Source organism: Protomyctophum bolini (assembly GCF_963924005.1).
Source record: "Protomyctophum bolini genome assembly, chromosome: 2".
NCBI classification, from domain to species: Eukaryota; Metazoa; Chordata; class Actinopteri; order Myctophiformes; family Myctophidae; genus Protomyctophum; species Protomyctophum bolini.
In genome coordinates this window covers 1141180-1154394 of record NC_137863.1, presented here as the reverse complement: position 1 = coordinate 1154394, position 13215 = coordinate 1141180, and the positions used below count along the sequence as shown (strand labels likewise).

At 43.5% G+C, this 13215-nt stretch overlaps 1 protein-coding gene across 2 annotated transcripts in view; it reads left to right on the top strand.

Annotated features, from left to right (window-relative positions):
* Positions 1–1339: 1339 nt before the first annotated feature.
* The window catches only part of supt16h (SPT16 homolog, facilitates chromatin remodeling subunit), a 44395-nt gene continuing 32519 nt past the window's right edge, over positions 1340–13215 (top strand). For both annotated transcript variants that reach the window (XM_080774256.1, XM_080774257.1), the window contains exons 1-6: positions 1340–1634; positions 3417–3509; positions 7049–7219; positions 8669–8821; positions 9602–9748; positions 12478–12629. In XM_080774256.1, the coding sequence (XP_080630382.1) occupies positions 1569–1634; positions 3417–3509; positions 7049–7219; positions 8669–8821; positions 9602–9748; positions 12478–12629 (782 nt within the window). In that variant the 5' untranslated portion in view covers positions 1340–1568. The remainder of the gene's footprint in view (positions 1635–3416; positions 3510–7048; positions 7220–8668; positions 8822–9601; positions 9749–12477; positions 12630–13215) is intronic.

The following is a 13215-nucleotide window of genomic DNA, read 5'->3' as shown; positions in this document are numbered from 1 at the left end:
GGCATGGCGGGAAAGAAAAGAAAACCCCCGCCGCGCCCGACATTAAAGATAGAGGGCGCTGTTTAGCGCCCCACAGACAGACAGACAGACAGACAGACAGACAGACAGACAGAACACCCATCAGTCAAGTGGAACATGTTAGTGTATAATTAATGGACGGTGCTGTGGAATGCATTCTAAATGCAGACATGTATTTAATACAATATCCTATTAGCACACTAAACCTCATAATAATGTATGAATAGTGCATATAATATTGATTAATTTACATCATGGATGGCTATTGGCTATAGTGTATAGTGAACAGAGACAATTAGATTTAGACTCTCCTAGATGTTATTTAAAATAAATAGTACATTTATACTCTAAATCTTAGGCTTAAGGAGGAGGAGGGAGAGAGGAGAAGAAAGGAAGAGGAATTATAATTGTCACACACACGCACACACACACACACACACACACACACACACACACACACACACACACGCACGCACACACACACACACACACACACACACACACACACACTGTTGCTCCGCCGCGGCATGGAGAGAGAGGAGGAGGAGGAGGAGGAGGAGGAGGGGGGGGGGATAACCCGCATGTTGTTTATGAATGCGAAAAAATTACATAAGGCTTTCATCACCACCCATTCATTTGGCTGGACTCGTATGAATACTATATGTTTTTAACCTAAAGCACATTAGGCTATAACTTAATTAGTGTTTTTGCATTATTCATTTTTTACCACATTTTGTTTCAATAATAATCACCATTATACGAGGCGTGAATAAAGTGCATAATTATATAGTGATATACTAGAACACTAGACAGTTCCACATGTTCCACAGCTGAGAGAGAGGAGAGGAACTACAGTATAGTGACTGGTGAGGAGAGGAACTGTTCTGTAGTATTGTCTTGATTGATTGAAATATTTATTAACAGTTTGCAGAATTACAGTACTATACATTTCAAGCACAAACTCAATACAAAAGACTGTTAACTGTGAGTGGACGGACGACACAATTAAGCATTATACACTTGTTTACAAGAGCTATAGGGACGGGTCCACCGTGTTCAATTCATCAAAACATTTAGAGACAGACACAGACACCCTACACAGACACTTATATAATAATTATTAGTCAAAGAACAGAACAGGACAGAACAGAACAGAACAGAACAGTGTAGTGTGAGGAGAGGAGATTGTGTGGAACTACAGCAGTGACTGGAGAGAGGAGAGGAGAGGGTTTCAGAAAGCAGAACCAGTGAGTGAGTGAGTCCAGTCCAGTCAGTCAGGCGGCAGAACCATCCTCCTCCTCAGTGCTTTAGGAGAGGAGAGGAGAGCAGTAGACTAGACCAGGGGTGAACCACAGTGGTGTGAGGAGAGGAGAGGAGCCTGTTGTTAGTGGACTATAGTGAGAGGAGAGGAGAGCACTAGACCAGGGGAACCACCGTAGTGAGAGGAGAGGAGAGTGTTTTAGAAAGCGGCTACCATAATAGTCCCATCCTCCTCATATCGGTGCTTTTAGGAAGGAGAGTGTCTTTGACTGTGTCTGACTGTGGTGAGCATGGCGGTGAACCTGGACAAGGAGGCGTACTACCGCAGGATCAAACGGCTCTACAGCAACTGGAAGGTAGCGATACAAACTTATTATTATCATAATTATTATTAATAATATTAATATTCCTCCAGCTAGCAGCAGCAGCAGCAGCTCTGTCCAGGGTTAGCCATGTTAGGAAGAGGGGGGAAAGTGGGGCAGTGTGGGCCTCATATGATGTCCACCATGTCCCTCGTCTCCTCCTAAATGTCCTCTCTGGTGTCGCTGGAGGACATTTAGGACACCGTGTAGGACATGGACATGTATGTGTGTGTTGTTTACAATACGGCTGCAGCATTTCATTCACGTTATAAACATGGTAGCTTTTTAGCTTTAGCTTCTTGTTGTGTTGTGTTGGGGGCTAACATGAAATGGGGAAAGGATGCGTACGTGACGTCTGCACTAAGCGACACACACCACCACCACCACCGTCCGTTTGTCGCGCTGTCATTTTAACTTCCCTAATACAAAAAACCATGCCTTTTTAATTTGACCTAATGATGACTTTATAATAATGTTCTAAAATACTATTTTTTTTAAATTAATTGTTGAAAGAAAGGCCTGTAAAGAGCAGTGAAACGAGGTGGAATACATTAATAAACATTATAAGTTATGTCAAACTAAGCTGCCACGCGCGATGCGGGTCCTTGTGACGTCGCTCTCTGTCCATGGTGTTTTCTTTTTCTTCTTGTCTAGTACCACGTTAGCTAGCGTGTTAGCATGTTAGCATGCTAACATGGCTAACACACAGCTAGCCCAGTGTTCAGAGCTACTGTCTGTATAATATAACTAGTTATAAAGTGTTTTATTTTTATTAACGTCACATCGTTTATCTATAAACATGTCTGTGGACAAAAAAAAAAAAAAACTGCAGGTTTTGCATCATTGATTATTATGTAATTTCCTTGCAGTTCATAATCAATTTACTTGGATAGCACACACACACACACACACACACACACTAAACTGAATATGTGCTTCACATTAAATTAAGAACAAAAAGTATGTTTTTATGCATTTCTAGCCAATGCAACCTGATATGCAATATTATAGTGCACACCAGTATTTATTATAAAGCCCCCATTTCTCACACACGCACACACACACACACACACACACACACACACACACACACACACACACACAAGCCTGGTCAAATGGAAAGGTGTTCAGTGTCAAGTTGCTTCCAGTCAATTTCTGTTTTCTTAGTAATGATAAACAAGCATGGCTGCATCTGAAATAAACTGTCCCTCAGTAACTGTAGCTTTTATAACACAAATTATTAATGCATACAATATATTTCACTTTGCACGACACAACACATCGAATAAACTAGTTATAAAACTAGTTAAAAAGAAGTAAAGAAAAAACATTTTTAAAAGGCAGAAAGAGGGATTTGATTTAGGCAGGGAAAGCGAGTCTGACGAGGTGGTGGGGATTTGTGAAATAAACATGTGTTTGTGTAATGTGTATATTAAAAACCCATTCTGGGCGGGAACCCCTTTTGGTGTTAGCATTATCTTATGCTTCAGCTATTAAAAAATAGCAGATCTACAAGCTCATAGCGCGCCACCGAGTGACGTGCTACGAGCTTGTATAGGTCTGCTATTTTGGAAAAATCGAAGAACGACTGACATATAGAAACATAGCTTTATCAGAAAGCTGTCAGGATGTAGAAGAACATTTTTTAGAATCTGATCTCGGGTCAGAATGGGTTAACCACAGCATGGCGTTGTTTTGCTTCCTATAATGTCTGAAAGTGGACAACAGAACAGATCAACATGTTGAGTGTTTTGTGTCAATCTGTGCGTTTTACAGAAAGGTGAAGATGAATTTGGCAAAGTGGACGCTCTGGTGGTTTCTGTGGGAGTGGACGAGGAGATAGTGTACGCCAAATCAACAGCTCTACAGGTACGCTATTATTATTATGTTTTTTTTTTATCCCACGATTTTGTAACCCATTTTTCACCCCTGTGTCAATCGTCTAATGTGATCCTGGGCTCTACACACCCTCCGCCAACCTAGTCCCCATATTAGAGGCGGTCATCGCCAGGTACCTGGCGATGCGATTACACATCGTTTCCGAGGGTCACGATTCGATTAATCCCGATTAATCCTGATTAATTGGGCTATGTTACGATTCGATTAATCCCGATTAATCATGATTAATCACTCACTGTTAATCACTCAGTCACTGTGTGACTAATAAACAAAGTGCTTTCTAATGATTATGAATATATATATTCTTTCACAGTGCACGTTTTTAACTAAAATCTTTGCTTCTGGGGGGGTCCATAGAAGAAAATATTTTCAGATGGGTGTCCGTGGCCAAATACAGAACAGTAATAAGCAGTTTTCTTAAAAAAAAAAGAATGAGTTTGTACAAGCATACAATAAATATATATTAATAATGACATAAGATGTCATGTCATAGAAATACATGGGCAGGATTTCAGTTGAGGTCAGCAGCACTCTGTCAAATTGCCTTTATTCTTTGTTAGGACAAAAAAGGTGCTTTTCTTTGTTTCCTTATTCAGGGATTTCATTTTCAGTTACTGAAGTGTCATTAAGGAAGCTTTGGGGTAGTTATTGAGACTATTATGTTGCACCTTTCTGTTTGTTTGCACACATTAAGGAGCATTTGGTTTAAAGTATTTTACAAGTGTATGGCAACATTTTGGATTCTATGATGTTGAGGGGACACGGGAACTCGATACAACTCACAACGTGTACAAGACCATATTGCCCACTGACATCCAGAGATGCAGTCAAGACAACCATCCCGATCCCGAACACACGGACAGCTGCCCATGCACTCAGAAAAGGCGACTAGAATTACGAAGTCCATCGGCACTTTTATTGCAAAGGATTTACATTCACATTCGGTCGTGGGGAGCGACGGATTCCGGGCCATGTTAGCACTTTGGAGCCACACTACATCGTCCCATCTCGGCCACATTTCACAGGCGGTCGATGGTGTGAGTTTTATCGAGTTCTCGTGTCCCCTCAACCTCATACAATCCAAAATGCTCCCTTTCTGTCATCTTTTTTCTCTTCCCCTCCGCGTTGGTAACTCGTTCTGTTTTGGTTGTTGAAAGCTAAAGCGTGTGCGAGCGCTGTGTGCGTCACTCTAAACGGTCCGGTACGACGACGCAGCGCAGTCGCAGCTTAGTTCCGCCCTTTTGCTCCGGTAAAAAAAATACATTAAATAATCGATGTTTGACATTTGTGCATCGATGAATTATCGCCCATGATGGCATCGCGATCAATTGACTAATCGATTTTTTTCCCCACCACTACCCCATATATGGGGGACAAGGGGAGACCAACCTAGTCCCCATATATGGGGGACAAGGGGAGACCAACCTAGTCCCCATATATGGGGACAAGGGGAGACCAACCTATAGTCCCCATATATGGGGGACAAGGGGAGAGCAACGGACTTGAACTCATGGTTCCTTCATGCCTGAGTGTCCAAGTTGCTCCTTTACAACCTGACAGGGGGGAGTTTCCCTGGTTGGACGTATAGCGCGTGGAAGGAACTATTAATATTATTATTATTACCATATTCACTTCAACAGTGGGGCGGCGGTGGCTCAGTGTAGAGTGGCCGGATTGGAACCACAAGGTTCCCGGTTCGATCCCTGTGGGGCTCCCCACCCAGAGTTAGTGTGGAAGTGTCCTTGAGCAAGACTCACTGAACCCCTGATTGCTCCCGATGTGCTGGTTGGTGCCTTGCATGGTTTCCTACCGCCATCGGTGTGTGAATGTGTGTGTGTGAATGGGTGGATGTAATGCACAATCTCTGCAAAGGTGTGTGAATGTGTGTGTGTGAATGGATGAATGTAATGCACAATCTATGTAAAGGTGTGTGAATGGGTGAATGTAATGCACAGTCTCTGTAAAGGTGTGTGAATGTGTGTGTGAAGGGATAAATGTAATGCACAATCTATGTAAAGGTGTGTGAATGGGTGAATGTAATGCACAGTCTATGTGAAGGTGTGTGAATGTAATGCACAATCTCTGTAAAGGTGTGTGAATGTAATGCGCAATCTCTGTAAAGGTGTGTGAATGTAATGCACAATCTCTGCAAAGGTGTGTGAATGTAATGCACAATCTCTGCAAAGGTGTGTGAATGTAATGCACAATCTCTGTAAAGGTGTGTGAATGTAATGCACAATCTCTGTAAAGGTGTGTGAATGTAATGCACAATCTCTGCAAAGGTGTGTGAATGTAATGCACAATCTCTGCAAAGGTGTGTGAATGTAATGCACAATCTCTGTGAAGCACCTTGGATAAAAGCGCTATATAAATGCACCATTTAACGGTGTTTCACACTGATCCTCTTTTCACAAAGTGAACCACACTCATTGGTGCAGAGACATCGTAACGATAGCTCCGTAATGGTACATGGTACATAGGGTCATTGTCAGGAGATCATTCACCAACAGGGAGTTTAACCACAGACACAAAGCGGAGGTGGTTAGTCACGACCACCTAGCCAGATGTCATCCCGCTTATTACATGGCTACTTAAAGGGGCATTCCACTCATTTACATTCCAATCATTAACATGGTGAATCACATCTTGATGACTTCATCAAGATGTGATTCTTTTCAGACTTCCAGTTCTAGGAAACACAGAATGGGGGGGACTTTTTTATTATTTCCACACAACAGCTCTAATGTATATTAATGACCTAGTAAAATGTTGAAAATGAGTGGAATGCCCCTTTAATACTTAAATTAATAAATTGACCCAAAACACAAAAAAAAACGAGGTATTTCCTTGCTTGCGGTAACGAAAGTGTTACATAAGTGTCGCCGCTGGCCAGCGTCTGCCCAGCTGAAGCACTGTCGGAAAACAAGGAAGTGAGTTGATCAAATAGAATCCATTTCCGGGTCCTGCTTCGTGTATTTCTCGCTCAAATGTTTTCAAAAACGTTTTTTTGAGAGCAACGTTTAGCTGTAAATGACACCTTGGGCTGTATTTTGCGTGTCTTAAGTACCAGGTCTTATTCCCTAACTTGAGTAAACTAAAGACCTGGAGGCGTGATCAATGCTCTTTGGCCACTCAGAATAGCCAAAGAGCATTGATCACGCCTCCAGGTCTTTAGTTTACTCAAGTTAGGGAATAAGACCTGGTACTTAAGACACGCAAAATACAGCCCTGTGTGTTTACATGGCTGTCATGTTGGAAACAGCAGTAAATCAAGCGGGGTGCAGCAGGTGCTCAGAGGGTTTGATTAGACAGCGGTCTGTTATAGAGCGGAGCGGTCTGTTATCAAGACATAACACACCGCTGAATTCAGCGATTGACCAATCGGAATCAAGCATAGCTGTTTGGCTACGAGTTGACAGACACCAACATGGTTTTCCTCTCTGTTTTCAGACATGGCTGTTTGGCTACGAGTTGACAGACACCAACATGGTTTTCCTCTCTGTTTTCAGACATGGCTGTTTGGCTACGAGTTGACGGACACCATCATGGTTTTCTGCGAGGCTAAGATCATCTTCTTGGCGAGTAAGAAGAAGGTGGAGTTCCTGAAGCAGGTGGCGCTCACCAAGGGGAACGAGAACGCCAACGGAGCTCCGCCCATCACGCTGCTCACCAGGGAGAAGGTAACCAATCAAACGGCTCGTTTGTGTACCCTCACTAAAAACACACGCGTCCACACACGTCCCAAACTCTTCTCCCTTTCTGGCTCCAAAACTGTGGAATGCACTTCCGATTACAGTCAGAACTGCAGCCTCACGCCCAATCTAAACTATATGGAATTAACTTCCCATTGCAGTCAGAACTACAGACTCACGCCCAATCTAAACTATGGAACGCACTTCCCGTTACAGTCAGAACTGCAGCCTCACGCCCAATCTTCCGCCGTATAGTCTGAAAACCCACCTTTTCAGACTCCATCATGGCCCATAGCACTTACAATTCAATTCAATTAAATTCAATTCAAAGGGCTTTATTGGCATGAGAAAACATACGTTTACATTGCCAAAGCAGAAAGAACAATACAACGATACAGCAATACAATCAGAACAAAAATTATGTACTTTGAAGGTCAGAATCTTCAATAGATCAACTTCTGTGTACCAAAATCACTCGATGCAGGTATAGTGCAGGAATATACACAATGATTAGTCTTTAGGGTGGTTGTGTTCCATTTGATATCCTTCTCCTATCACAGCAACTCACAAATCTTGCTGCTGTGTTTGCACATTGTTGTACTTCTCCCAGCAGATATGGGAGTTTTTTGTCATTGGTCATGTTTTAAAAATCTCCGTGTGTGGTTGTAATCTAAACTTACCCTAGCCCCTCAGAGATAGCACTTTATGTAGACTTAGATAACATTTGATACAGACTTATAGCATGTTATTGCATTTAATGTAGTCATAGCACTTTATAGTATAGTATAGTATAGTTTTATTATACAGATATTCCACGGTTACGCTCTTGGCTTACACATGTTTCATGATAACTACTTTTTATGTGATTAGTCTATTAGTCTATGGATTAACACTTTGGGCTGTATTTTCCGTGTCTTAAGTACCAGGTCTTATTCCCTAACTTGAGTAAACTAAAGACCTGGAGGCGTGATCAATGCCATTTGGCTATTCTGAGTGGCCAAAGAGCATTGATCACGCCTCCAGGTCTTTAGTTTACTCAAGTTAGGGAATAAGACCTGGTACTTAAGACAGACACAAAATACAGCCCTTTGACTCCTGAACACGAGTTACACACACACACACACACACACACACACACACTCAAAAAAAGATAGTCAACCGTGTGAGAGAAGAATTTCTCGTCTGGATTGCTATCGTAAGCGTCGAAGCAAAACAATACAACGCAGCAAACAAACGTGGGTCTCTGTCTCCTCCAAAACAACAGATCATAGTCATACAGAGATACACGCACACACACACACACACACACACACACACACACACACACACACACACACACACACACACACACACACACACACACACACACAGGCTCCTGTCAGTTCACCTACTGTACCTCAAGTTTTGTTTTCATTGTGCCCCCTCCGTGTCTGACAGAACGAGAGCAACAAGGCCAACTTCGACAAGATGATGGAGGCCATCAAAGGCAGCAAGGAGGGCAAGACCGTGGGCATCTTCAGCAAGGACAAGTTCCCTGGAGAGTACATGAAGTCCTGGAACGACACCATCACTGCAGAGGGCCTGGAGAAGGTAAGGGGAGACTCCAGGCCAAAAGGCACACCGTACGCACACACATCCTACACACGTCCTACACATGTCTGTATCGATGTTACAAACGGATCGCTTTCTGTGTGGAGCCCAGCTCACCTCGCTATGATGATTACGATAAAGTCGCTGGATAATCCCTCCTCGCGTTCATATTCTGAACGAGAGACCTGTTGGAATGCTCTTCCCATCACAGTCAGAACTGCAGCCTCACTCCCAATCTTCCGCCGTAGTCTGAAAAACCACCTCTTTAGATTGGCCTGGAGAAGGTAAGGGGAGACTCCATGCCAAATGGCACACCGTAAGCACACACGTCCTACACACGTCTGTATCGATGTTACAAACTGATCGTTTTCTGTGTGGAGCCCAGAATGGCTGCTTGTATTTCCTCGCAGCCCAACATGTATAGAAATGGACTACAAATTGCAAAGCATTAACTGACCCTCCCAGGGGCAGCGGTGGCCGAACGGTTTGCGGAGCGGTCTTGATATCGGAAAGGTCGCTATAGTTCGTATCCCCGGACCGCCACGTTAAAATTACCACAGCTGAAGTGCCCTTGGAACAAGGCATTGAACCTCTACCATGAAATGTTCTATGAGCAGGGCCTGGCTGTAAACAAGTTATTGAGCTTAGTCCAGTTACCCTGGGTAAACATAGTACCTTTCCTTTTTCCCACCATGTTTAACCTCTGACCCCTGACCCCCAGGTAGACGTCAGTGCGGTGGTGGCCTACACCATGGTTAACCTCTGACCCCTGACCCCCAGGTAGACGTCAGTGCGGTGGTGGCGTACACCATGGCGGTGAAGGAGGACGGGGAGCTGACGCTGATGAAGAAGGCGGCGGCCGTCACCAGCGAGGTCTACACCAAGTTCTTCAAGGAGAGAGTGATGGAGATCGTAGACGCTGACGAGGTGAGGCTGCAGTAACACGTTCTGACCTGAGATCAGACTCTACAAATGTCTTCTACATCCTGACAGTTTTCATTCTGACCTGAGATCAGATTCTATAAATGTTCTTCTACATCCTGACAGTTTTCATTCTGACCTGAGATCAGATTCTATAAATGTCTTCTACATCCTGACAGTTTTCATTCTGACCTGAGATCAGATTCTATAAAAATGTCTTCTACATCCTGACAGTTTTCATTCTGACCTGAGATCAGATTATATAAAAATGTCTTCTACATCCTGACAGTTTTCCATTCTGACCTGAGATCAGACTCTACAAATGTAGCATCCTGACAGTTTTCTGAAAGAGCTATGTTTCTGTGTCAGTGGTTCTTTGATTTTTCAAAAATAGCAGATCGACAAGCTCGTAGATCTTCTATTTTTCAATTGCTAAAGCATGACGTGATGCTAACACCAAAAGGGGTTCCCGCCCAAAATGGGTTAAGACATAGGCCCTCATTTATCAATCGAGTGTAAAATCTGCCACAGATTCGAGTGCAGGTTTCGTAGTACACCCACGTCGCCACGGCATTTATAAAGTGATCGCAAACAGCTGATCCTTCCTTAATTTCCTTCCGACGTTAATATAATAAATGTGACGGCTGAAATCTATCTGGCACGCCCTATGAAATCAGTTTTTGCAACATGAACAACTGCTATACGACCTTTGGAAACCATGGTTACAGGGAAAAAAGTTTCCCCCGTGCCTTGCTCACCTCACCCCCCTCTCTCATATCTCGCTGATCGCCGAGGGTCGCCTTCGCCGTGCACTGTGCACGAATGGGTAAAATTAATATAGGCCTGCCTACAACTTTATTTAATTCATGCAGTTGTTCGTTCTTTATTTATTTAAGATACAAGTTGGGCTTGCAAGTTGCGTGTGCATGCGTCTGTGTGTGTGTGCACACGCAACTTGCAAGCCCAACTTGTATCTTAAATAAATAAAGAACGAACACCTGCATGAATTAAATAAAGTTGTAGTAGGCCTACCCTGTCTGTTTCCCTCTCACCTCGCTTGCCTTGCTGTCATGTCGCCACGCATGCACGCACCTCAGGCTACATGACACATCGCATCGCCATGAATGGAATATATACGTTTTACCCATTCGTGCGCGGCGAAGGCGATCGGTGAGACTGCGCACTGCTGTGATATTAAAGTCCTGTGGGTGAGTGATGCATGCATGAGAGAGCTACCAAGTCATAATCAACGTTTATGGAGTGATTTGATAATTGATGAACGAATCGTAAACATATGGATGAAGGCTTGCATGTGTGCTGGTATGTGCTGGCGACGCACAACGCAGTCCCGTCCTCCCGGCCCCCGAAAATGATCTCGCTTTAATCTGAACTGTCAAAGTACTTATTTAAATGGTGAATGATTAAGCCCCTTGCGCCCATAGCCTGGCTGCTACAATTGCAAATAGGCAAGCTGCTTCTCATTGTCACTTGGAAATAAAGGCGTGCAGTCCATTTATGCCTTTAAAAAAGATATATATCACAGTACAGTACTACAGTGATATAATAATAATAATAAAACTTTATTTGTATAGCACCTTTCATGACATGAAATGCAGCTCAAAGTGCTTTACAGAAAAATGGAGGATAAAAGAAAAGCAAGGCAACAACATTAAAAACAAGCAGTAATGCAATACAGTGAGGACATGAATAACAAAAATAAAAAATAAAATATCAATTAAAAGCAATAGAAGTGGGTCTTGAGCTGAGCTTTAAAAATGTCTACAGAGGCTGCCTGACGAAGGTACAGTGGGAGTTTATTAAACTACAGAGGCTGCCTGACGAAGGTACAGTGGGAGCTTGTTCCATGCCGACGGCCCGTAGAAGCAAAAAGCTGCTTCCCCGTATTTTTTAGTTGCCTTTTTTTTTGGCAAAGCGAGCAGGCCAGACCTTAGGGGGCGGTTTGGGACATATTTAGGCAGGCAGTCATGTAGGTAGGAAGGTGCGAGACCATTGAGAGCTTTATAGACAAGTAAAATAATTTTAAAATCAATCCTAAAAACAACCGGATATAGGCATCTGATGGCATGCCGTATGCGCTCCCACATCATCTCACAAGTGCGCTCGCATAACAAGGCCTATAGATTAAGCACAAACTAATACATTGTAAACATGTTATATTGTTTTTAATTGCGCGATTTTAATTTTGTCCTACTCAAGTTCAATTTCAAGCTTTGGCGGAAATGGTAAATGCCGACAATTGCGGGAATTTCGGCGTGCCGTGCACCCGTATATTGGCGTACGCACGGTTGATAAATGAGGGCCATACTGTATGAATCCATTAGTCATTTGTCAATATATTTAGTCTCAATGTTATCATGTCTTAGTTTTCATAATAAGTATCCATTTTGTTTTCGTCAGTGGAAAAGACGGACATCTTTCGTCTTAGTTTAAGGGCCGATTCATACTCCTGTTTCGGCGCTGTAGTGCCGAAATGATTTCGGCTCGTCAGAAAATTTCAGTAGCACCGTAGAGCCGACTTTAGGACGGTACCCGCCCCCCCGAACCTCAAATGACGTCACATTGTAGGCTCTACAGCGCCGAACCGACTTTTATTCGGCTCTAAAATAGGAGTATGAATCGACCCTTAGTCGACGAAATTAGCACTGGAACAGGGGAGTCACTACATGACCTTTGACCCCATTAACAACCCCCCCACCCTCCCCACCCCCTTGTAGAAAGTGCGCCACAGCAAGCTGGCGGAGTCTGTGGAGAAGGCCATCGAGGAGAAGAAGTACCTGGGAGGGGCCGACCCGTCTACGGTGGAGATGTGTTACCCTCCCATCATCCAGAGTGGAGGCAACTACAGCCTGAAGTTCAGCGTGGTCAGGTACATGCCTTCACCTTTTACAGTGTGGTCAGGTACACACCTTCACCTTTTACAGTGTGGTCAGGTACATACCTTCACCTTTTACAGTGTTTAGGTACACACCTTCACCTTTTACAGCGTGGTATGTAACATTCTCCTTGGCTCTGACTGTTTCAGTTCAGACAGAACATCAGGACATATAGGGCTGTATTTTGCGTGTCTTAAGTACCAGGTCTTATTCCCTATAACTTGAGTAAACTAAAGACCTGGAGGCGTGATCAATGCTCTTTGGCTATTCTGAGTGGCCAAAGAGCATTGACCACGCCTCCAGGTCTTTAGTTTACTCAAGTTAGGGAATAAGACCTGGTACTTAAGACACGCAAAATACAGCCCTTTGGCTACACCTCGGCGTGGTGGAAGGAGGTGGTGGTGGTCTTTGCCTTTTTTACGTTGATCGTTATGCAGGCCATTGACTAGCTCTGGTCCATAGCTCTAGTCTAATGCGTTGCATTTAGAGCTATGGATCTGAGCTAACCACTGACTAGCTCTGGTCCATAGCTCTAATGATTAGAGCTATGGACCTGAGCTAGCCACTGACTAATATATC